The sequence below is a fragment of the Gymnogyps californianus genome, chromosome 5 (assembly GCF_018139145.2).
Source record: "Gymnogyps californianus isolate 813 chromosome 5, ASM1813914v2, whole genome shotgun sequence".
NCBI classification, from domain to species: Eukaryota; Metazoa; Chordata; class Aves; order Accipitriformes; family Cathartidae; genus Gymnogyps; species Gymnogyps californianus.
Window position 1 is genome coordinate 67,378,508 of NC_059475.1, and position 25,474 is coordinate 67,403,981.

At 42.1% G+C, this 25,474-nt stretch overlaps 2 protein-coding genes across 3 annotated transcripts in view; one reads left to right on the forward strand and one right to left on the reverse strand.

Moving 5' to 3' along the window:
- Positions 1–6,812: 6,812 nt before the first annotated feature.
- Positions 6,813–15,105, reverse strand: SOCS4 (suppressor of cytokine signaling 4). Of its 2 annotated transcripts, XM_050897434.1 has the most exons (3): positions 14,914–15,105; positions 14,537–14,702; positions 6,813–8,690 (listed from the first exon to the last, which is right to left on the reverse strand). In XM_050897434.1, exon 3 carries the CDS (start codon positions 8,589–8,591, stop codon positions 7,281–7,283), a length of 1,311 nt encoding a protein of 436 aa, XP_050753391.1. In that variant the 5' UTR covers positions 8,592–8,690; positions 14,537–14,702; positions 14,914–15,105; the 3' UTR covers positions 6,813–7,280. The 2 variants fall into 2 exon arrangements, with proteins under 2 accessions (XP_050753391.1, XP_050753390.1); XM_050897433.1 differs by lacking the exon at positions 14,537–14,702.
- Positions 15,106–15,567: 462 nt separating this feature from the next.
- WDHD1 (WD repeat and HMG-box DNA binding protein 1) overlaps positions 15,568–25,474 on the forward strand; it is a 29,871-nt gene continuing 19,964 nt past the window's right edge. The window contains exons 1-7 of the mRNA XM_050897412.1: positions 15,568–15,603; positions 15,889–15,977; positions 17,535–17,646; positions 20,445–20,596; positions 22,801–22,912; positions 23,445–23,495; positions 25,223–25,318. Coding sequence (XP_050753369.1) covers positions 15,901–15,977; positions 17,535–17,646; positions 20,445–20,596; positions 22,801–22,912; positions 23,445–23,495; positions 25,223–25,318 — 600 coding nt within the window. The 5' untranslated portion in view covers positions 15,568–15,603; positions 15,889–15,900. The remainder of the gene's footprint in view (positions 15,604–15,888; positions 15,978–17,534; positions 17,647–20,444; positions 20,597–22,800; positions 22,913–23,444; positions 23,496–25,222; positions 25,319–25,474) is intronic.

A 25,474-nucleotide genomic window follows, 5' to 3' on the forward strand; every position in this document is an offset into this window, starting at 1 on the left:
TTTTGATATGCAAGAGCCACAAGCATAATGAAGAAGACAGAGAGACAAACATTTTTGGACTTTACAGGGCATGCTCTTTGCAAAAAGGTGTCACCGCCATGGTGGGAATGTGGAGATGCGCTGCCTGCGTGGCAGCTGCCCCGCGAGGCTGTCGTCCTCGTATCTCGCAAGACAGTCGTCCTCGTATCTCTGCACTGGTGGAGGGAAGAGGGACCGGTATTCACAAGGGCCAGCTTTAGCAGAGGGACGCTGCCTTTGGCCCTCCTCAGTGGCCAGACATCCTTAATGGGCTAACGAGCCTGCTATGACTTTTAATTATGCTGTGACCACCACGGGAGCTATGCTCTCTGATCCAGACATCCCTCTGACTGGTCCCAAACACACGCCGTTCCAGGGATTCTCCCCAGCAATAAAATAACTGGAGTACCCACGCGAGGATATCCTTGGGGCACGTGGCAACCTTTTCTATCCCTGCAAGGATCCCCGCGGGAAGGTGCTCGTAATGACCCGCCTGCGGTCATGACGAGCCAAAACGGGCTGAGGACACGTTTTGGCCAGATAACGCATCCCTCAGACGCCCAGGGGATTTTTAAAATGGATGTAGGGAAGAGGGAAGTTATTGCAACTCACGTCAGCCCCATGCTATAGATTTTAGATGCATAAATTATATATTTACGTTCAAAACTCTATTATTCATAGAGTTGAGTAAACAAGTATTGATTTTTACACTGTAGCGCAGATGAGTATTTCTAATGATGCAGACAGAGGTTCTTCTTCCACCCTCGGTAACTCTGACCTCATCGGTGCTTCCTGAGAGTAGTATTTAACAAGGACGATCAAGTTGAAAACCAGTTAGCTGCCGCTGTTTGGAATGGAAATCAATGTGCATTTCTTTCTGAATGGACAACTTCTCCACCCACACCGCGTCACGTGCAGCTCGTCCTACGACTGTTTCAGATGCTGAACCAGGCAGACGCAGACGGAGAGCAAGCAAAGAAAGGATGCGTGAAGCCATCTCAGCTCACAGCCTAACCTTAGCTCTCCCACCTTATGGGAACAGGCAAAGACATACTGGCTGCGTGAATACAGCAGAAAAAGTAAGCTTAAAGGTATTAAAAAGGTGATACTACTGCAGAGCTCACATTAAGCCTTTTGAGAAAGGTCCTGCTATCAGTATGTGAGCTTGTGTCAAGATTTCTCTCTATTAAATATTCCTCTATTAAATGTTTGATACTACCACGCACATTTAGGGGTGGCAGAAAAAATCCTTTAACTGCATTTTCCAGTACTCCGTTATTTCAGAGGTTAAGCAAAATCACTTACTTCACAGCTAACTTTGCTATATTGAATCAATGTACAAGTTCCTTATCGGATTTTTATTGCAGATAAAATTGACAGAGAAAATCACTAGGATATACTTAAAAATGGGAAGGAAATGTACATTTACAATAAAAAGGTCTCTGAAGGTCTCTTGTTTCATAGGAAGGAAGCTGTCTTTATATTGCATGAACTATAAAAGATGATTAAAACTAAAGAGAGACAGGAAGCTGATAATTTGATTTATCATCTTAATGGCTATGATTCATGAATAAATAATATAATGGTTTATGTCTCTCTTGTAAAAGAAGTAGAGAAAAGCAATTTGTCTAATAAATGACTTCAAAAATTACAGCTGAGTCTTGTTTGCCACATTTGTTCTATTTAAAAAGAATGAGCGAGTATCTTATTTCTTATTACTTACTAGGACATTTGTTGTATTATTTATAAGAGTCAAAAACCTTAACTAAAAGCCACTCATCTCAGACCACAGTCTCCCATTAGCTTTAAATTCAGGAAAGAGAAAGGGATTGATCACTAGATCAATAAATCTAACCTTAGAGCTGACTAAAAGCTTCCTTTAACCTCCTTCCTCCAGCATCCTTTTTCAAAATTAAAGTATCCCCCTTTTTAATTATTTAAGAGCATGTCAATTTTACAGTAAGGCCATGTATGACTGCATCATACAAGGATTTCTTTATATTGGAAACACACCAGCATCTTTAAAAGGAAAGCATTTAAATTATGATCACGTGTTTATTTTTGTTCAAGTTGGATATGCTACTATAGATACACGTACCCTGTTCCAAATGTGCCCTGGATTTCATCAAGCCAAGTGCTGAGAATAGGAAAATCGAGAAGAAACGTGTACTCCCAATTATGGGACACACAAACTACCCCAGATCCATCAATGATTCTGATGGAGCTGAAGTTGCTCTGCATTGACGGCACTGCGCCAACAACTGACATTACTACAGAGCTGCAAAAAGTCACTTCAGGCAAAAGCAAACTCCAGAGAACATCATTAATGGAAAGAGCGTTTAATTTTTTTTAAACGTGTAAAAATAGCGTGTATATGTAGTTTGCCCAGCGTGCAGCAAGAGCCTGACCTTTTTTCCCCCCTTATATCAAAATAATTTATCAAAATCAGATCTTTTTTTCTCACCAGAAGCTGTTCACACTGATTCAATACTACGCTGTGTTTCTACTGTCCTCCTAGGGAACCGCCTTCAAACCAATACAACCACGTCATGCCGACACAATTCCTGATGCAAAGCCGGCTGGGTGCCCCAAAACAGGGGGGCTGCGGCCAGGGTCACCTCTGGATTACGTCCTCGCTCGGCCACTGACCTGCTGTGTAGTCTTGAGCACGTCTTTTTCCGCACATCTCCACACCTTTCCTTGTTCCACATTTAATCTTCATCCTGAAGAACTTGGGATCTCTGTCTTGCAAGAGTTTGGGCTTAGGAAATGGAAGTTCTTACCCTGTTTCTGAGGTTCATTTTTTAGACGGCTTCAACACTGAACTTCAAGACTTGGTTATCTTTGGGTCATACTTCAGATGCAAGGTGTTATAGAGTATTACTGGAGTGAGCAGCACTGGTAAGTCTGTTAATGACAGCAGCGGGAGGAAAACTTTAGGATGACAATTCTTGACATATTTTAAAACCAGTTAATTTCTACAAGGCTTATCAAAAAAAAAGAAAAAAGAGAAAAAAGGGTACATGGATTTAAGCAAAACAGACCTTTTGAGTTCTCATGTTTCTGTATTGGGTTTGTTGGTAAGGTTTTGATAGCGGGAGGGCGACAGGGGTGGCTTCTGTGAGAAGCTGCTAGAAGCTTCCCCTATGTCCGATGGAGCCAATGCCAGCCGGCTCCAAGACGGACCCGCCGCTGGCCAAGGCCGAGCCCATCAGCGATGGTGGTAGCGCCTCTGGGATAACAGATTTAAGAAAGGGAAAAAAACTGCGCAACAAACTGCAGCCGGAGAGAGGACTGAGAAGATGTGAGAGGAACAACTCCGCAGACACCCAGGTCAGTGAAGAAGGAGGGGGAGGAGGTGCTCCAGGCGCCGGAGCAGAGATTCCCCTGCAGCCCGTGGGGAAGACCCTGGTGAGGCAGGCTGTCCCCGGCAGCCCATGGAGGTCCACGGTGGAGCAGATATCCACCTGCAGCCCGTGGAGGATCCCACGCCGGAGCAGGGGATGCCCGAAGGAGGCTGTGACCCTGTGGGAAGCCCGCGCTGGAGCAGGCTCCTGGCAGGACCTGTGGCCCCGTGGAGAGAGGAGCCCAGGCTGGAGCAGGTTTGCTGGCAGGGCTTGTGACCCCGCGGGGGACCCACGCTGGAGCAGTCTGTTCCTGAAGGACTGCACCCCGTGGAAGGGACCCACGCTGGAGCAGTTCGTGAAGAACTGCAGCCCATGGGAAGGACCCACATTGGAGAAGTTGGTGGAGGACTGTCTCCCGTGGAAGGGACCCCACGCTGGAGCAGGGGAAGAGTGTGAGGAGTCCTCCTGCCGAGGAGGAAGGAGCGGCAGAGACAACGGGTGATGAACTGACCCAAACCCCCATTCCTCGTCCCCCTGCGCCACTGCGGGTGGAGGAGGCAGAAAATTCGGGAGTGAAGTTAAGCCTGGGAAGAAGGGAGGGGTGGGAGGAAGGTGTTTTAAGATTTGTTTTTTATTTCTCATTATCCTACTCTGATTTGATTTGTAATAAGTTAAATTAATTTTCCTCAAGTCGAGTCTGTTTTGCCCGTGACGGTAATTGCTGAGTGATCTCCCTGTCCTTATCTCGACCCACGAGCCTGTCGTTATATTTTCTCTCCCCCATCCAGCTGAGGAGGGGGAGCGATAGAGCGGCTTTGCTGGGCGCCTGGCGTCCACACCAAACCCACCACAGCTTCATAAAAAAATGTGTACTTCACAAAATGGATCTTTCTCTCACAGACCACACATGTATACACAACTCGCTGTCATTAGGTACAAATGTCACACAGGTATGAATGATCTGGACAAATAAAACAAGAAAAAAATAGGGTGAACTTCCACAAAAACCCATTCATCGATATTTTCTACATATGATTTCTCTAAATAAATGCAATTAACTGGCCCACAGTCCAAAGGCACTATTTTTATGTGCCACACCTTCTTCCCCCAACTGCTATATTATATAGGTCTCCTAAAATTGGAGTGCTCAAGACATTTTTGGGGTAAGTGATGCATCAACAAATGTCAAAACAATGTAGGCTGCATACAGAACAACACTGAAAACACAGTGCGTTGGGGAACTATACCCCAAAAAAGGTTCTTTCATGGTCTTTCATTTTGAAGGGACAAAATCTTTGCTGATTTTGAAAGAGATAGTGGCCTTCGCTAACTTCCAAAGCAAGTACCACTTTTGGTCGAAATCTATTTTTTGTGGTCTTGCGATAGAAATAATAATAATGCTAATCACTATCTAAAATTATGAGCTTTTTGCCCTAATTAAGAGTTTCTGAAAGAGAATTTTAATCAAGCAGACCGCAAATATCTCTGGCGTCACTCTGTGAAGTCAGATTTTGAACCAGATACTATTACTTCATACTGCAGCCACGCAAGTCACAGGCCACCATTCCACCATGGCCGGCACAGCGTAAAAGAGCAGAGCAAAGATGATCCCTGCTGCTCGCTCACTTTGTATTTGGCAAATGGCAGTGGTAGATAGAGGGAAAAATAGATTTACTAGTATAAAGCTGTCCTTGATAAAACACAGTTTATGCAAAAGGCAATGTCAGTTGAATGGAAGCAGCACAAGGAAAAGATTTCCCAAAAAAAGGGTAATTTTTCTGACATCAGTCATACAATTACATTTGCATATGGAGGAGGGAGAATCTCAGCTGGTATAAGCCGTTATAAGCGTATCAATAAAGCCACGCTGATTTATAGCAGCTGAGAGTTTGTCCTGTAGCCTATTCATCCATGTGCGATGCGATAGATTGATGCGTTAGCATTTTCTCTCTGGAGACTTTGGTTCAAAACCTATTTAAAACACAGGGAAAACAAACAGGCTGGTCTCTAAGCAGATGTCCCTGGAAATCTGTTTACATCATCACAGCGACAGCAGTTTAGTGGAAAGGGTTTTCTCTGCTCGGGGCGGGGGGGGGGCAAGGGCAAAGTAGCAGGTTGCCGGTGGAATTGCATGGCAAAGGTTCCTTGGTAACTCCTGAGTACCCAGCTTGCAGGGCAGATTTGATGTCCACAAATCCATAGGATTCTGTACAAGGTGAAATTAAAAGATTCAAATAATAGAAATATTGCTTAGCCTTAGTCTACAATCTGGGAGTGAGACTCTTCAGCGCTGTGCTCTGCCACTCCTAGCCTGCACACAAACATAACCTCACGCACAGGGGTAATGGCTGATTTTTGATAAGATCTTTTGCATGCATGAAATTAAACACATTTGTAATGTGCAGGCTTGGGGATCTCAGTTTCAAAAGCATTTCAAGAAGATACAAAAGCTCCCTGTGATCAAAGGAGAGGAAACAGTGCGGTTGTTGTAGTTACAATTACATCATCTCACATACTTTTGGCAGAGTAGTTCTGGGCCCAGTATTTCGAGAGGAAATAAAGCGCATACAAGCGAAGACAACAGACCTGCAGGTCACTCCTGCACCTCCCGGAGCTGCACCCCGAGGCCAGGCTGGAAAACAACAGAGTTTCTTGCCTGGACCCAGATCCACTGAGTCTCACTGGGATTTCACCAATAATTCAGCAGCAGATCTGCCTATCCATGTAATGTAAGTAATGCTTTTAGGAGCATTATCCATGCATGGTTTTCCCGTACATGGAATTTGGCAGGAGGCCATTCAACCAAATGCTTCACATTGCAAGAAAAATCTGCAGCCTTTTTTTTTTTTTTTTAAACTGTACTTATTAAAAAAATAACCCTCCTACTAATAAAGTAAGAAAGTTATTCATTATCACCTCAGGATCAACCATGCAAGATCAGATAGTTTAATATAAAGATTTTTAAGGAAATATCTTCCTTCTCACCCTTCCATTCCATGCCTTATCATTTCAGAAGCAGCAGCTCCCATAGTGAAAACTGGGTACTTCATATAATGAAATAGCAACATAGAAATAGAGTTACCAAGTCCAAGTCCCATCTATCACAAGTAACTATATCATTATCCCTTCCAGACACTGATCAAATCCCAGTTTATGAGTAGTTTGCTTTTTACTGCTGTCACACAAAATGAAAAGCTGTTTCAGAACCCCGCTGCTCTGACGATGACGAGCCTTCCTCTTTTCCAACCAAAATCTTTTCACGACCAGTTTATACATGTTTGTTCCTGTACTGAGTGTTGTCCTTAACTTGAATTGTTTTTCCCCTCCCTGGTGTTTCGTCCCCTGATGTATTTATAGAAAGATCATATCCTCTTTCAAACTTCATTTTGCTAGGAATAGTAATGTTACAAATAGACTGATGAATTTACTATATTAGATATGGACAGACATACATACACGCACACAGGCTAGAGCACTCGTTTTAAAAGAAATGCAGAAAATACAGATGAGTCAATCTTTAGTTAACAGTGCATTATTTCAAACATGTCAGCAACATATGTAAATACAATATAAAAGACAGATCAAGTTCAAAACTGATTTTTAGGGTTTTTAGATCTAAAGACTATCCATCTATAGAAATACCAGAAAGCCTACCTGAAATTCCATAAAACTCTAGGCTGGGAACAGTACCAAAAGCCCACAATGAATAGAATTTCTAAAAAAGAGAGCTGGGAAGACTCAAAGTACATTTGGATAAAAAAAGCCCGAGACAGAGGCCAGTTTGGGTGGTAAATAATCTGCAGAAAAAGAAAAAAGAATCAAGTTGCTATTAAAAAAAAAAACCTAGAAGGAAGAAAGACTGATCATACTATTTGTCTGTTTAGAGACAATTTCATTCTTTCATAAAAATATTTTCTAGCTTTGCTGCTCTGGTACATCAATCCTGAGTACTCTAACTTTTGACTTATAATGATATTCCTTCAGATACAGCTTCACCGATGGAGGAATGGGAAGTGCATCAATACCATCATAAGTTGTACAGTTGCAAATAACCGTTCTACATATATGTTGAAGAGAAAAAGGAAAAGTCCTGTTTAGCGGAGTGGATAAAAGCGGTTCAAAGAACATACAGGAACTTGGATCTTTGTAGTGCTCTAGGAGTCCCGTGATGTCAGGAGAATGGAAGACACAAGGATCATGGGCATCAAAACTGAAGTTGTGATTCCACTGCTCTATCCGTGCGTGGAGGGAACGACTGTAGCGCCTGAAGCTCACAGAAAACAAATAGTCTTCTTGGGCAGAATCTCGTAACAAAAATGTTCCCTCTGGCTTTCCTTCTAGCAGCGCCTCAGCTGCATATTTATCCATGACTCCCCAGTAGCAGGGATTGTTATTGATCTGGAGGAGGTCTGGGACTAGGCAGTGGACATAATCAATCTGCGTATGGTATTTCGGAGGTGTTTCCATCCGTAGCAGCTCATCATCCGTTTCCCATTTGGGCTTGTTTCTTTTTCTAGAACTTGTGCACAGTGTTATAACTTCGTCGTCGGAGTCCATATCGCTCTCATCTTTACTGCTCCTTACCACCTTACCTGTAACCAACTCAGACCTCGAATCACCCCTAGAGGAACCGCTGTCGGTAAAGTCGCAGGACTGGCAGGGAGAGTCCGTTCCCCCGTTGGCAATCTCATCGTCTCGCACCTGATCCTCCCTTTCCTCATGCTGGGATAAATCAGCAATTATCCAGTCTTCCGCTTTGGGACTTATAGGGGCTGTATGTCTTTTGATCAAGTGCCACCGAAAAGCTAGCTCCGAGCGCGGAGGGAAAGGACACTTATCTAGCATTAACTCGCTGATATGAATTTTTCTTTTTGATGGCAGTCCTGAGGCATGCCGACTGCTACAGTTCTTTATGGGAAAGCACTGACCCACAGCGTCTTGCAGCTTCTGTTTGAGAGACCGGCCTAAAAACCTGTGACCGCACGAATGGTCTAGATCCAGCTCGATAGACGAGCAGCTATACTTCCTCTCTTGGCTCCTTAAATTAGTCCCCGATCTTCCCGCAGCACTTGCTGTTTCAGCGTCAGAACAATGCTCACTCTTTTTTGACCAGGAGAGCTTCTTTCCACTCCAGACGTAACCATCCTTTCTGTCCGCGCTTCTGCTCCGGCTGCTTTTGGGTCTCACATCTGCGTTTTTAATATTACTGTCCTTATTTTCTGCCATTTTGACAGCTTAGCTTCACAAGTTGCCAGAAAGCACACCGTGTTTCTTGTAGGGTTTTTCTACATAAGGAAGCTTCCTCGAGGCACTTTCTGGAAATATCTAAGGAAAAAGAAAACACAGCTAAGTTAACAGTTATGCATGCACACAACACAAGACCAATGCAGGTGTATACAGGACAACGGCAACAATTAATTGGTAACCATGTAAAAATAATACGATCAAGCTGAATTCACTAGAACACTCCACAAATACCGGCCTGATCCCAGACAAGGCTCTCTTAACCCTTCCTTGGGAAAAGCACCCTCCAGAATAAACCCTACTAGGTGTTTTTAGAGTATCCATTCTGACTACGCAGCAGAGCAGGCAGTTTTAGGTGTTGGCGATCCCATTGTGCTAGGGCCCATTTTAAAAGGAAGCACTTCACGTGGCAGGTGATGCTGCTTTAGCTGTTTGTTGAGCAAATTCTGCATCTCTTCCAAATAACCTTTCAAGAAGGAACAAGCCAGAACACAAACAACTAGGTCAGAGTACAAAGAGCTACTGTACCTAGATGATATGTCTGTTTGCTACTAATCCACAGGGTGGGATGCCAGAGATCTTATTCTTAACTGACACTTTTGGGTCACTTTCTGGATAAAAAAAAAATTAAATTATATCAGTCACAGATTCCGTCAATTTCTGAAAGCTGTTTTCCTCTGCCTTTTCAAACGGAGCTAGAAAATACTGAGCCCCTAAGGGACTGAAATATCAGGAGCTTTACATACTGAAAAGGATTAAAACAAATCCAGTCCCTTACTAAAAGCAATTTTAAAAGGCTGTGAAAGATGGAACTGCTTATTACTCATTAGAGAAGAAAGTTTACATTATTAAAATCAGTGTTGCTCTGAGACCTACGGTTGCTGATTTCATTCTCTTTTGTTTCCAAAAGTGTATTGAATTCTCAAATAGATAAGAGGTTTCCTTTTGAATGTTGCGCTTTGAAAAAGAACAAAAAAAATCCTCTTTTGATTACTCGGTTGAAAGTAGAGCAGAATTTTTTCAAAGTACATAGATAGCAATATGTGATGTATGCTATACTCTCCCGAGGCACGGCACATAGAAACATTTCCCATCACGTACCACGATGCTTTTGCACCAAAACGATGTACAGCTCCTCTATACCGCTGGGTTTTTTTGGCTGTGGGTTTTTTGTTGTGGTGGTGTTTTTTTTTTTTAAACTAATTGACATGGTAAATACTAAGCAGGAAAAGAAAAGGGCATCCACTTCCTCTCTCCATTCAATCCATTCTCATCATCAGGATTAGCCAGCATGACACAACCTCTCTGCAGTCCCCCGGGGCTGCGCAGGCTGAGTTCTAGCCTCTGCTTTCACTAAAAGAATAAGACTGCCGTGCCAAAAGGCTTACATGCAATCTGTGGGCCAAATGCATCCCAGATGTAACTTTCACCCAGGAATTTTTGACATTGCATTCCTTATTTACAACCCACTAACCTGAGAGCTGTGGGGGAAAGGAAAAGGGAGAGAAAGGGAGGAGATGCAGAAATGTAGAATGAGGGTAAGATAGGTAAAATAGTGCAAATATGTTGGAAAAAAATGGCATTAGAGCAATCTAGATGAATAGTACCTCACTGGTACCAAGTGGAATCACAGAACGGGGTCCATATTCCAGCAATTACAAATCACAGATTAAAATAAAGATTTCTTTTTCTTCTCTCAGGATTTTGCAAACCACTTTTCAGTGAAAACATTGCAGGATGCAATGCAGATAGGAGAAAGGCAACATTTGTATATGAGACCCAAAACACCTTTATTTAGACCAAGATTCATTGAGTGCTTTTGTAACATTGATGTTTTTCATCCAGAAACAACTAGAGTGGAGCACTGAATTTTCTCCACAATTAAAAAAAGAGGACAAAAAGCAATCTCATTTACCCCGGTGATAATCTGAAGTAACTGAAGACAAAAGGTTATTCTAGATTCATCCTGTGGTAAAATACATTAACTTTCTATATATGGGATTTTTAATTGGACAGAGAGATATCATTGAGGTTGCAAAGTCAAGTGCTTAAAAATTAGGATACAACAGTTTGTAATGGCTTTTGAAATCTTCAATTATCTCATTCTGCACATCCAGCCCATATAAGGAATAAGAATCCGCAGAATATGGGCTTTTAATTAAAAACTGCAAAACGTACAAAACCCAGAAGTGCTGAAAAGGCCTGTTATCTCCTAACTTCAGCCTTGCAACTGAAATAATTTCAGTGTTTTATGTCATTTCTAGGTTGTTGTTGTTGTATTTAACTGTAAAGCGACCTTCTACTTTGTACCTTTCTTCTATCGCGAATCGGTGGTGGTACCTGAACCCTGCAAATTAAACTAGAGAAATAGCATGTGATGCTGTAAGACATGCACCATTAGCCAGCACCAGAGAGCTGTTTCCCTGGGGTTTGAAGGCTGCTGGAACGGAGACGCCAATTCTGCCACGTCAGAGCAGTAATTGCTAATCAGACATAACACTAGACCCATGAAAAGAGCATGGAACAAATGAAGAAAAAGGGATGTCATCCTACTAAAGCCAGGTTTGAACTTGACCTTGTGAAGGAAGAGTAAAGGATGGTTCAGTGGTCAGCTTGTGACTCAGGAGACAAAACCTCGGTTTCCAAATGCGTTACAAACGTCCGCGTGCTCGCAGGCAAGCTGCCTTCCGAAACACGCATCAGCCACAGCGTATTTAGGTGCCCAAATTCCACCGTTTGGCATTACAACAAGGGGTCACACCTTCATACCCTTCCGAATCCGTGATTCACAGCCCCACCAATAAAATGGGGACCAAATATAATTTGGATGTCAGAAAGAAAAAAGCATAAAGGGCAGCGAGGCATTCAGTGCTGTATTACCACTTAAGGCTATTCACCTAAACCAGCTCTTCCTTGTGCTGCAAATGTCCAAGGGAAATGCTGTGCACCGTACATCCATTAACGGCTGGAGCGCAACTGAAAAAGTAGGAGAGGAGGGCAAGGATAAAAGAGAGGGAACACAGAGTGTACTTTTCCCTACAGGGCAAGGTTAAATGGAGGAGTCCAGCACTGTGCAGCTTACACGCACCAGTTCTGAGATCCTTTTGGTAGATATAGTTAGTGTCCTGCCTACAAAAGCCTTCTTCTACGCGGGGATACCTTAGGCATCTCAGAAGCGGGCAGATTTGACAAAACCCTTACGCTTGAAACTCTTCCGCCTAAGCAAACGGCAAAGGTAAAGCAACATGCAGGGATAAGCAGAGTTCACTTCGGGCCATGGGATCCAGCTTGTAGTTCAAGGTTATCCAACACTGTCACAGCTTACAGTCCCTGAGGACAAGCAGAGAGCTGGGTAGGTTTTGTTGTTGTTTTTGTAATATGCACAGCTCCCTCCTTCAGAGGCACGTCTCCCGCCAGGCTGCGGAGGAGGGGGCACAGACGGCTGCACAAGATGGTTTTTCTTTCAAGCGCTGATGCCTCAACACTAAGACTTCAAGCCCAAACTAAAAGCAATACCTAGTAGCTATTTCGAGGCAATAACAATATTACCTCCTAGCCAGAGGTAGGCTGCAATCAACAACTGTGATAAGACAGTTACAGCCTCACCATATGTCTAATTAAATCAGCAGCTAATACCCAATAACTCCAGTAGGAGAATCAAAACCGTAAGCGTAGACAGACCTTTTTTTATTTATTCAATAAATACTGAATTGCTTTAACTAGATATTTATGTCCTGAGCTGCTGGAGCCTTGCCTCTAGCCCAGTACCTCCAAGTCCTCTTCATCAAGCTGCTTCCCTTTGGGTATAACGAAGCAGCAGATGGTGGGGGGTCTCCAGCCCACCCTCCCTCTCGCAGCGGGACTGCTGCCAGCGTGGGCTCAAGGGAGCCACGGCATGGTCTGGGCACGTCCTGAAAACCTCCAAGGACGGAGGTCCCACCACCTCTTTGGTGCTCCCACGCTGCACAACCCTTCTAGTGAAGGAAGTACTTTGAAAGTTTTCTGTCCAAGTACACAAAAGCCAAAGCATCGCTGTATTATGCCTCTAATTAAACAAGGAAAGGAGACTCACACAAAGAACAATAAATCAATTTTGGAATTGTTATACAAGTTGATATTCTTCTAGAGCTGATAAAATCCCGAGAGAGAAGAGCAAGCCGCAATAAATTGGAGTACTTTTTCTTTTTTCTTTCAACTTACATAAAAGTTATTTAAAAAAAAATCTCACCGGTCACATGCTGTTTTCATTAATTTCACCCAATTAGATTTTGGCCACAAGACTGCATTTTAAAACCTGACCTTCCACTGAAGTTGAGCTGTTACTGACTTATTTTGGAAAAAAGCCCAACCTATTAAGGCTAACATTAAGTCTCAATTCCTCTGTCTTAACTTATTTTTCTTCAGTTTTGACTATGTTTATTTTGATTTATGATACTGTCCAAAAATACCTAAGCTAGACTCCAGAGGCCTTTCCAGCAAATTAAAGCAATAATCACAGGCACACAAAAGAAAATGACTGTCTAAGGATACCAATGATAACCTACGGTACTTCTTACTTGGAAATACCCTTAATTCGTCTTGGGTCTGTATACCCCCAGAACTATAGGAGGAGAGGAGCATGCGGCCATGCCCACCTAACCCCAACACTGGGGCTATTTTATTCACACCCAGGAGGTGGAAGTGACCTGGGAGCAGGTGCCAAAGGTGAGGGCTGCTCGTACCTACTGCTTTAATGAAACTCTGCTCATGTGCTGAAGGAGAGACGCACGCAGCGCTTGGCAGACCGCAGCAGCACTAAATCAGTAAAAGCTTTATGGTCCATGACCAACACTTTGTGCTCCACCCAGAAACCGAATAGGAGAGCTCCCGCCCTGCCGCTCCGCTCGCAGCCACTTACACCTATTAATCAAGTCAGCAGCAGGTTGAGTTCCCGACCGGATTTAAAGAATAACTTTGCATTTGATGCCGTGCCACTTCGGATGTGACAAAGCTACAGGGCCTGCAGTCCCTTGGCCAAGTGACCATGGGATCCCCCCACCCCCCTAAAAACCTCCCCTCAGTCTTCCCATGCCGTTCAAAGAGTTATCCCAGGGGGTAGCACCTCCAGACAATGAATTTAGTTGTTACATCGAGCTGAAATTAAAACGGCTTTTATATTGTAAAATATTTCAGGTGCAGTTTGTGTGAGAGTTTCTGCAAATTAAAATAATAAAGAAAAAAAAAATACAGTTGACATGCATTTGTCTCCGTCCCAGGCAGCGGCTTGCAGTAAGGCTGCTGTAAGAATAGCTTGGTCTTCCCACTTATCTGATAAGTGGTTCAGCTCGAATCATTTTGCTAGAACACATTATCCTTACCAGAAATCACGATTTACTGAAATATGTCAGGATACACCCATGGAAAACATGTCTCTACACAGCTTCCACAAGGTTTAATAATGAAATCTGGGCATTTTTATTTTTATTTTTTTAAAAAGAAGCATGCCAGCTTTGCAATCCTGCCACTTATTCATTCATGAAAGTACCAACAATGTGACTGTTACACATTACCAACCACATTTCCAAAATAAATCACTCTGCTCACCCCAACCACTGATAAGTCCGCTGCAAAGCAAAACTGAAGATAAAAGGGTTTTGCCTGGAAGCAATTTTTCTTAGAAGCAGAAGTAAACTGGGCCAGATCATTAAAACCACGTAAAGGGAAAATAGAGAACTCTGTTTTTTTTCTCCTTATTTCAGGTATGTCGAGCTCTAACATTTTTTTGTCCTTCAAGAAATAAACCGTGCCGCTTTCTTCCTATTTTTCAGCACGCGAAAGCTGAACGATTTATGCAGTGCAATCGCGACCTGCCTAGCTACAACCGCTTGTCAACTATATCTAGCACACGCGTCGGGATGGCTATAATTACAGAGTAATTCCATAATTACCATAACGATCTCCAAATGGGTTTGATCCTGCAGCCTTCACTCGGGCGAGAGCACTCCCCAGCCTCTCTGCAACACTTTGGTGTAATGGGGATTTTGGCTAAGCGGGGGCTGAAGGGCACTGCCCTTCACTTGGGCTTTCCTTGCCGTTCCTGTGCCTCTTGAGGGACTGCCATTAAGTAGATATACATAAGTATACACAGTAAATATATATGCACTCTATACATTAAGACATGGATACCGGGCATGCACCCACGCACAGTTTTTCACAGGAAAAGCGAACACCCACCGAGGACCGAGCCCACCCCGGTGACAGGGGCGCAGAGCCCGGCTGACACCGCCTCAGCCGTCGCCCCGGCTCCTCCCGGACCCCAACTTACGATCGTCCGGAGGGAGCGGCCGATCGCGCTGCCCTGCCCGGGGAAGCCGCTCGCCGCCCAAGTCGCTCCCTCAGCCGGGCAGGGCGGCCTGACCCGCGGCGGGCGAGGCGCGGGGGTGACGGCAGGAGAAGAAGGAAGGTCGCCGGCACCTCCGCAGCCGCCGGTGTGCGGGCTCTCGCAGGCGGCGGGGAAAGCGGCGGCAGCCGGGGTGAGGCGGTGGCAGCCCCCCGGTCCCCTCACCCGCCGGAGCCGAGTCGCTGTGAGGCGGCCCCGGCCGCGCCTGCCGCCGCCATCCTCGCTCTGCCGGCCGGCCGGGGCCGGCCCCAGCCCCGCCTGCGCGCAGCCCCGCCCCGGGCTCTGACGGGGCAGGCCCGGCCCTCGGGGCGGGCTGGGCGGCGGGGCCGGGCGCGGCGGCGCCCAGCGCGGGAAGGCTCGAAGCGGGCGGCGGGGCCGGCGCGGTGAGCGGGCGGGAAGGTGGCGCGGCCCCCGGCCTCCCCCTCGCCCCGGTGGGCTGGGGTGGGCCCCTTTCCCGGCATGGGGGGAGCCGCGGCCTCTGATGGGGGGGGTCCCTTCCGGGGCCCGGCGGGCGGCCTGGCCTGGCTCGGCTCGGCTCGGCTCGGCTCGGCCTGCCCCGGGCGCTGAGGTGTCTGAGGGACAGGCCCCCGGCACCCCACGCCCCTCCGACCCCCGGTAACCCTTTTTTTCCTCCCTTTTCTTTCTTGGTTCGCTTCCACGGCCAAGCCCTTCCGACGTGAGGAGGTGCAGGCACCGTGTCCAACATCTGCCCGGCTATAATCTGCTTAGGCCAAGCAGGGGACGGCTGGTGGCTGAGCCCCGTGTCCCTGGCCCTGCGGGTGGGTGGGTGCGTGGGTGTCCCAGCAGCTCTGAGCTTGCCCTGCCGCCTGAGGCTCTTTCCGAAGCTTTTTCTTTTTAAGTATTTTATTTCTTCCCCTTTTGTCCTCCATAAATAAACAGGTGAGAGCGAAGATGCCGTCTGTGCAAAAGCCGATGCGATATGGCCACACCGAGGGCCACACGGATGTCTGCTTTGATGACACCGGGAGGTAACTGCCTAATTCCTAGAGACCAGGGTGAAGTGTAGTCTGGGGGAGGGATGGTCTTGTTCCTGTCTGTTGCTTTCCCAGGAGTTTCTATACCAGCCACTGCTGCATGAGATACTGGGATGGATTTATGGCCTGGCTTGGTCTGGGAAATCCTTTAGGTTTTGCCTGCGTTGAGAGCTGGCTATACACATATTTTGATGCCCTGAGTTTTGAAGTGATTGATTTATAACTTAAATGTAAGCATATATCTATAGCATGTATATATATATAAAAAACCTCTATATGCACTTTTTATAAGAGCAGCTTCATAGAATCTAGCAGAAATCAATGTAGTGTGGCAGTAAATATGTTCACATAAGCACTAAGAAATTAAAAATATAGTTGAAGAAATCAAATATTGGGCTTGCTATCTTTTCTTGTTATTCTTGCACTAGTTCTTGAATGTATAAATATAAACTAAATATTTGCCGTGACCTTTTTATTGATTAAAAATAAATGGTAAACCAGAAAACAAACCCTCTCAAAATGAACTCAAGGGGTAAGTCTTATATATTGAGTATGGTTTAAGTCCGTATTTTCTTATTCCTTTCTTTAGTTCATTCGCCTTGGTACAAAGACTACTCTTAAGAGTTCGTCTAATAACAATCCCTCAAAACAACAAGAAGCCTTGTTTGCCATTGCAATGCAAATGTTTAAAAAAGGATGCAGACACCTCTGCCAAATACCACTGGTGCACTACTGCTGGACTCCCCAGCATCAATATATTCAATATCAACACAGCGTTGTGTTGCTGTCAAAGTGCAGACCTTACAGAACTAAGAAGAGCAACATCACAGCTTCACCACTGGCTTTGTAACGTTTCGCTGTTTAATTAGAATTTTTTGGGACTGCAAACAACTTTAGGAAAAAAGAATGCAAGGCTTGATTATACATTCACAATGTCTTTAATTAAAAATCCCATGCAAACTTCTGCATATTTGCTCTGTGACTTCAGGTTATTATTTACTGCATTAAAATTGTGAAAGTTAACTCCAGCAAACTTGAATTCCATATTAACTATTTTTTAAGGGTTCTGTAGGCCCAGGCCAACATGTTAAGCGTGTTAAACTTCAGTCAAGTATGCATTAACACTCTTAGTTTTGCCCTCAACTTTGTAATCAGCTGTAAGGTAAGTTTTCAAACTCTTAAGAAGCAATTAAATGCCCAGTTCTTAGAGAAATCAGTGCTAATTAAGTCCTTTGAAAAACTCGCTCTAGGTCGTGGAAAAAACGGGTTGACCAATAATATCTAAGGGTCAGTTCAGATGAGTGCCAGGCCTAGGTAGTTATCGGAAACTCGAGGTACTGTGTTACGCTACCAGACGTGACTTTTTTCCCCCATGTTTAATAAGTTACTTAGACATAATAAATGTAGGTATTCGCTGTATTGCATAGCATGTATTGTGTTTCAGTTTAAAAAAAACCCTAACACTTAGTAACATTTTTATTTTGGGATTGAAAGTCACAGTGGCTGTCCTTTCCATTCCTGAATGTTAACAAATCCTGTGTCTTTCCACAGCTGCATTGTAACTTGTGGCAGTGATGGAGATGTTAGGATTTGGGAAAACCTGGATGATGATGATCCGAAGTCCTTTAATGTGGGAGAAAAGGCCTATTCATGCGCTCTAAAGGTATCGTTAACAGAACTCATTGTGTCATGCTGGTGTTGATATACAACATGACTGTACAGATGCTGGATTTTCAAGCTCAGGGATGCTGCTGGTGTGGGTAACATTAAACATATACTAGCATAATATACAGAAAAAGGCAAGGATAATATTGTGTGTAGCACATTTCAGTTTGGTGTATGTTAAATATGTAGATCTTTGCCTGCAGATTAATGTATGGAAAAAAGAAATTGAATGCTGTTTAATGAGCAGCAGGTATTTAAATTTGAGCATATGAACACATTCTACCTTTATGTCTAAGTGAAAATATTAAAGCAATATTGAAAACATAGTTTTCTGAAATACACAGAAATTTAATTGATTAAATATGCCTATAGACTTTTTGAATATTTTAACTAAATTAAGTATTTTATATAAATCAAGAATACTTCTGACAATTCATTTTACCCCATACAGGATTGTAGAGGAATTATTCCTTATACTGAACTTCTGTAACACTTTTTTTTCCTCCTTTTCCTTCACATTCAGTTATATTCATTTCTGCCTTTGATCTCCTTTCTGAGAAACAAACCCAGCAGATTAAGCTAATTATGCAGTGAACTTTTAGGCTGTTTCAGTGTTTTCTCACAATGTGAGTTGCAAAAAGTTTCCCAGCATAAGATGTAATCATCAAGTATTAGGAAAAAGAGCCAAGAGGTTGTTTTATGTGGGCCTGTTTTAAGGTCCAAGGAATTCTAATCTGTATTAATCAAAAATTACTTTCACAGAGTCAGTGTCTGGTAATGCTTTGGTAATACTTTTTTATAATTGGTTGATATTTCACTCTCAAACTTGTTGTTTAGCCCAAAGATGCCTTTGACCTACCATCCCCAAAGTCAGAAGAGAACAGGATTCTTGCATAAGTTGTAAGAATTTGTGAGAATGCTGACTAGAGGCAGTTCTGTAGCCTGACTGACTGACTGGCATTTGAAGCATAACCTGCTCTGTTTGTTTTAATGTTAAGGCAGTTCCTTTTCGTATATCTTGCAGGAGTCATTATTTGTAAATAACAAGGCAGATAAGTTACCTATATCGATTTGTGTAGTAGCAAATAATTCTTTTTACTCTGCATGTTCATGTATTTAACTTTAGAATTCTCACAGTATTTCCTTTATGTGCAATTATTCTTATATTGCATTAGTAATAGAAGGTCTAAAATATCTTTGTGGCAGTTGTAGAAGAAGAGAGGAATTACAGAAGTCTACATCAGTTCTTCAGATATTGTGTAGTTAACTTTGCAGTGGTAAAGGAAAATTTTTGAATTGTTTTTCAACTATTTGTGATTTTGGAGAGGAGTATGAAAGAGGAAATAAATGAGAATTAACATATATTTATTATATTTTAAAAATAATAATTTGAAACCTCATTCAGAACTACTGCCTTAAGTGAAACCTCTTTCTTATATCCCTTTTAACATACCTCATGTATCTATTCCTCAGTACCTGTACAATCTATTTTCATCATTGATTTTTAGGGTATTTTGCTGTTGATTTTCATAGCATTACGTATCTTTTCACAAACCAAGTGAGGTGACTTGAATGAGTTCTCTTAACAAATCAGTGGCAGAGCCAGAAATTGCTAGAACTATTAATGAATAGAGGAGGGAGAAAGCTGGTTTTAATTTTTGACACCAGTAGGAAAAATCCTGTGCTCTTAAGTTTATTGTAAAGTGCTTTTAGTTTTGAGGGATTTTTATTTTTAAACAGTGAGATTAAGAACACTTTGTGAGACTTAACTTCAGGAAATCTTATTTCAAAAATTATTCTTCATTAGTGAAAATGTCATGAGGAACTGATCTGAGATGTCGATGTAATCTAGGTAATAAATCTCATCTCTTATTTAGTTAGGTTATTTAGTACTGGCTGCTGCTTTGTTTATCTTCAGGATTTTTACTATAACTTTAGGCAACTTCAAAAAAAGCAACACACCCCCCAGCCCAAACAAAAAAAAAACATCAAGGAAATAAGGCATTTCTTTATATATTTCAAAAACTTGCTGGTATGTACAACTGAGGAATAGTATTGTGACTTGAAGAGGAGATATTACTTTTCCAATTATAGGATAATTATTTCTTTTGTTTTGCACTTCTTTTAATCTGGATTCATTTTTAGTAAACATCTGCCTTCTGTTTTCTGAAAAGAACTAAGCTATAGTTCATGAACTTCTCATCTTTCCCTGGTGGCATTTAACTGAGAAGTTCGGTCCAAGGGTGCCCTCTCCTGATACAGCAGCATATTAATCTAAATAGGATGCAAGATTCTTCCTGTTCTAAGAGTTTTCTTGCGTATGTAAAAGGAGTGAATTTTCCATCCACCAGGAGAAGATTGGGTAGTTCTCTTTGAAATTCATTAGTGGCTTCGAGTATTCAATATTTTAGTAAAGGTGCAAGTTGGGAAGGTCTTGATGCAGTAAATTACTATATAGTTGGCATAGTGAATTTTAAGTCTACTGAAGCAACTGGAGTTTCAGTATTCAATCTAGCAGTGTGTTTCTACAGGACTGAAAGTAAGAGAATAATTTTTCTAGTTTTTAATGGTTTGGTTAAAGTGATAAAGTATTAAAGTTACTGTGCTTGTCTGCAATTTTGGGGGAAGAAATAAAAGTTAAAAGAATATTTCCCCTACTACGCTTACTGTCAGACCTCTTTTGGAACTACTGAAGTTAATCCGCCCAAATATTGGGAACATCAGAGCAATTTTTTTTGGCTCCATGGGCATAAATGTGTCTTAACTAACAAGTTTTATGATGTATTTTGTTTTTAGAATGGAAGATTGATCACAGCAGCATCGAACAATACTGTTCAGATACATACATTTCCTGAAGGAGCTCCAGATGGCATCCTTACTCGTTTCACCATGAATGCAAACCACGTCGTCTTTAATAGTGATGGTACCAAAATTGCTGCTGGATCTAGGTAATCCGTGCATGATAAGGAAAAGCATTGCTATCGTTCACAATCTGGCAACTTCCTCACATGCTGATTTTTACCAATGAGATCATTAATCCACGTACCTCTGAGGGCTTTAAAGTATTGCAAAATGCCTTCTGGGGGTGGAGGGGAAGAAAGGAATGAAAAGGACTTTAGGAAACAATGCTCTGAGAGATACTTGATCCACCAGATAATTTTAAATGGAAATCTGGTGTTGTGAAATAATTCCTTTTCTTGAGGAGACTTGAGTGTTTTCAGCTTTCAGTCCTATAATGCATAAGCGTAAGTGTTCGCCCATATGGATCTCATTGCAGCATCAAGGATTTTGTTACTGTGTGCTAAAGATAATGTCCTGGCTGTTCAGGATCATGGTGCTGCAGATGTATATACACATGCAAAAGTTAGATGGGTTCTAATTTGTGCGAGAGCTTTGAGTCATTCTCTGGCATAAGTATCATCACCATTCTGCCAAATGATAACAGATGACAGTTGCAAGACTTGCCTGAGGGGAATTAAATGCGTAGTTCAGTTAATTTCTTAGGGCAGCATGTTTGCTTTTACATAATATACGCTAGTGCTTTAACAGAGACAGCAAAATAGTGAGCAGGCAATTTTTTTTTTTTTTTTTCTTCTTTTATTTACGGTTCAGGTGATTCTTAATTGGATTTGGTGAACTCTGTGGGCAGCTGTAGCTAACTCAGGCTGTCTGCTTGCCTCTCTACTGGAATTTGTCCTCCACGGTAGAGATGACAGAGCATTGCATCTGCTCCCCGGCTCCTCTAAATGTGAATTGAACTAGAAAGCAATTTGAATGAATGTGCTGGACTGTGAACTCTGGCAGCTGTGGAGCAGACACACCAGCTCCACCAAAACTGGGAGGCTGGACAGCTGGGGGCAGTAACCACTCTAATCTCTAAATCTGACAGGGATCATGAGTTTGGGCCCTTTGCCAGTGTTGTTTCTGAGGGAACAGCTCTGCCCCAGGATCTGACTTTGATTAGAGAGATTAGGCAGACGGCAAACTCTTTTCTGTTTCTAAAACTTTTACAAAAACCCAGTACTTCTGCAGGCTGGCCAGGGCTCTCACATTAGGAAAAAGAGCTCATAAGACTGCGAGGCCACCCCTCGATGAGGTCTTCTGTAATGTACCAAAGGAGAAGGTGACAGCCATGAAATGAAGGAATTCAGCTAAGAAGAATTGCATTTAGTTGTCCCAGATTTCTCCATTTTTTACACAAAGTCTGCAAACTTCAGTTTTATACAAGTTTAACATCCAACTGGCTGCCAAAGTTCCCATGAACTATTTGAAAAATAGTTGTGTGGCTTCTTAAATAAACAAAAAATATCCTATTGCTTGGTTTTTTTCTTTAAAGTTGTCTTGCATTGTTTAAGAGTGCTAACATAATTTTAGTTCTCTCGCAATATAGCTTATAGACTTCCTTTTATGACTTTGGTTAGCATTAGATAGTTGACAAAACTGAGGTTGTGTTTCTCAATATAGTTAAAGTAATGGTTAACCCTATAGAATTACGTCCTAAAATTAAATTTCTCTCTGCGGGTGTTGCAATGAAGTATGAGAGGGAGTGGTACTGAAAGATTGTCACAGGAGCTCTTTGGCTTAGAAGTTAGCATTGATATTTTGAGTTAAACTGCAGTAACGTCTGTAATTCTGGAGGAGGGAGTAAAGTTGTAAAAAATCTGTTGATGTATCTGATACACTAAATGGTCTTAAAAATCCTGTTAAAAATGCCACAAAATAAACTACTTGCTCTATCTTTTTTTAAAAACCACATGACCAAATAATTTTAGTAATGAATATCAGTCCCATTCAACAGACAGTTCTTGTTAAGTCAGCTCTCTGGTATCTAAGCAGAGGTTTTCATTAGGTCATATAGAATATTATATTAAACAGGTATATGGTCTGTGTGTACACAATATCCTCTTCAAAGAGCAACCATATTTTATGAACTTTGACTTGAACAGAAATTATTTACTGGTAAAAATAGTCTGGCCTTGCTCCTGTTGTAGTAAGCCTCAAGATTCTCATTTTCCCTTGGATCATACAATGTTGAGAGCCATAACTTCCCCAAAAGATAGTTAGTTCCCAATTTTTTTTGCCATAAAGACATAGTTTGTCATTGTTAATACCAATGTTAATACTTCTACGTCTGTGCCGTTGTGATCTACAGTGACTTTATGGTCAAAGTTGTGGAGGTGACTGATAGCAGCAAGCAGAAAACATTCCGAGGACACGATGCTCCTGTTTTAAGCCTGTCTTTTGACCCCAGGGATGTTTACCTGGTAAAAACACTTTCTTGTTTACTTTCTACTTTGAATCTCCTTTTCCCTGGGAAAGAAAATAAATATATACTTTTTACAAAAAATACAGTGACTAGGCACATGAGACTACTTCATTTCAGCTGACCTTACTGATCATGGAGTGTGTCACAACTTCTTGTCTCCCAGGAGGACTCAGTCTTTGCTTTACTACTCGATTACTGTCTATGCTCTTCTGGAACCTAATGCTGATCTGATTTTAGAGGGGAAAAGATGTCTCACTAAAGAAATTTAATTTTGAGCCTCTTTTGTGAATAAGCAGCTCACTTGAAGTGTGAGGGTTTGTAATTACAGTAGCTTGGAGCTGAGTACAATTACCAAGATCACAGTGTTAGAAAGTTTTTAGCCTTAAAATGGTTTAAACAGGGAGGCTTTCTTTTTAAAACTGCCTATATATTATATGTCTGTAGCATTGGTTATAGGGATTTTTTCAATTTTGTAGCATTAATTTCTATGTCTTTAATAATTAATCTGTTCACAAAAATCTCTTACGTAGGCATCGGCGAGCTGTGATGGTTCTGTCCGAGTATGGAAAATTGCAGATCAGGTAAAAGACCTGCCTTTCAAAGTTAAGTGTTTCATAAGAAATCCAGGATTTCACAGACAGCGAGAAGAGCTGGACTGAAATAACCCTACTGGAATAGGGTTTTCTTTTTGGGGAAGAAATCTAACTACACTTTACAGAATACTTTTATTGACTTCTGGGAGAAATTCCAAAGCCTGATTATGAAATGTTGCCTAGATAAATGTGGACTGTTCTTCCTGACTGTGGAATCCCTGATTTCTGCCGTTCATCTTACTTCATTGGCCAACTTTGTGTATTTTGTCTTCAGCACATTCAGAAATAACACTTCTGTGTAAAGATAGCAATTGACATCAGATTCCTTATTTCAAAATTTCAGCTCGTTGCTTTCAGGGTTAAGGAAGGATTTTTGTTCTAATAAACAACTATCTAGGTATATTTTGTTTTTATTTATTTTTACCCAGCTTCCTATGAAATAATGAATAATTTCCAGGATTGTAAACTGACTGGTGAAGGTGGAATAACGCTCTGAGATGCTACACAGTATCTTCTTTTATAAGTGATCTGGTTGGTTAGTCTCGTTAGGAACACGATTACTTTGACCTGAGATTAGGAAGAGATACGGATTTCACATGCCAGGATCACCGAGGTGATGCCCATGATGATAACATTTTTTCTTTGATAGGGGACTTCGGGCACAGTGTTGCTTCAGTCTCTGCTGCTCTCTGCCTATGGCACACGTACTTAGTTTTCTAGGGACTCGAGGTTCAGCTCAGTGCATTTCAACCTTTTAGATTTGAGTAAGTTTAAGGCTATTCCACTGTTGAGGGTTTTTTTTGTTTGTTTGTTACAAACTTCACAGCAATTTCTCAGAAGAAGGATGTAAATCACAGTTTGAAGAACATAATTTATTAGAAATACAGTCTTTGGGCTGAGCTTGCCAATATTTGGCTGAAATAGTTCAGGGCCTGTAAGAGCTCAGATTTAGTCTCTGCTCTTGGAACTCTAAGGAACTTGAAAAGAGGGTTTCAGGTGAATGCTTTCATTAGGCAATTCTGCATATGTATGTGGGATTGTTTTTGCTAGATGCCATTGACTAGCATAAGAATCCATGTGGAATTATTCCTGTAAGTACAGTTGAAAATGTAGCCCCACACTTGTGGATTGCTATTTTGTAAAACAAAGGCCTACTTCTAATGTGAAATCTCGTGTTCCAGACTGACATTGGGTGCCTTTTGGGGCAATTCCACTAAGTGTCCTGGGGTTGTGGCAGTACAATGTATGTATCTGTGCTGTGATTTGAGAATATAGCCATTCATTCTTTATACTGCTGTGGTGAGATTCAGGCTGATGTGTGTCACCTTGCTGCCGTTGATCTGGGTTTGACAAATGCATTTGGCCAGACTTCTCTGTAACCTAAAAATATGTGAGCTCATTTGTTCTGTACTTGATTAAAAACACTTGTTCTGTGATCTTATTTCTGTTACAAGTAGTTGTATTGTCATTAAAATAGTTTCAGGTCTATATTGGCAAGGTATTTTTTCAGTGTGGGGTTTTTTTTGTTTGGTTTTTTTTGTTTTTTTTAAGGCAGTATGTACCATTGTATTTGGATGAAAGAAATTATTTCAGTTCCAAAAATGGTATATCTTTTTTCCTTTTAGGTTTTTTCCACACTTTTCCTTTAAGAATTTGTACTATACAGTAGATTTTCACAGAGCTAGAAAACTCATTTTTTAATATTTTGTTTTCAGACATGCACGACAAGCTGGCCGCTGCTACAGAAATGTAATGATGTGATAAATGCTAAATCAATATGCAGGCTTGGCTGGCAACCTGGCAGCGGGAGGGTAAGTGACATTGTTTTAGCCACATCTTAATCCTTCTTTTCTCTTTGGGAGTCCAACAGTAGAATTCAATCTGGGCAAGCCCAAACTGCAGCTCCTGGGACTAAGGAAAATATTTGGGGTGAAGTTCACTTTTAGGCAAAATAAAAACCTGGAAAT

Excerpts from the sequence above, each read along its gene's own strand:
- SOCS4 (XM_050897433.1), bottom strand. The coding sequence starts at position 8,591 with ATGGCAGAAAATAAGGACAGTAATATTAAAAACGCAGATGTGAGACCC.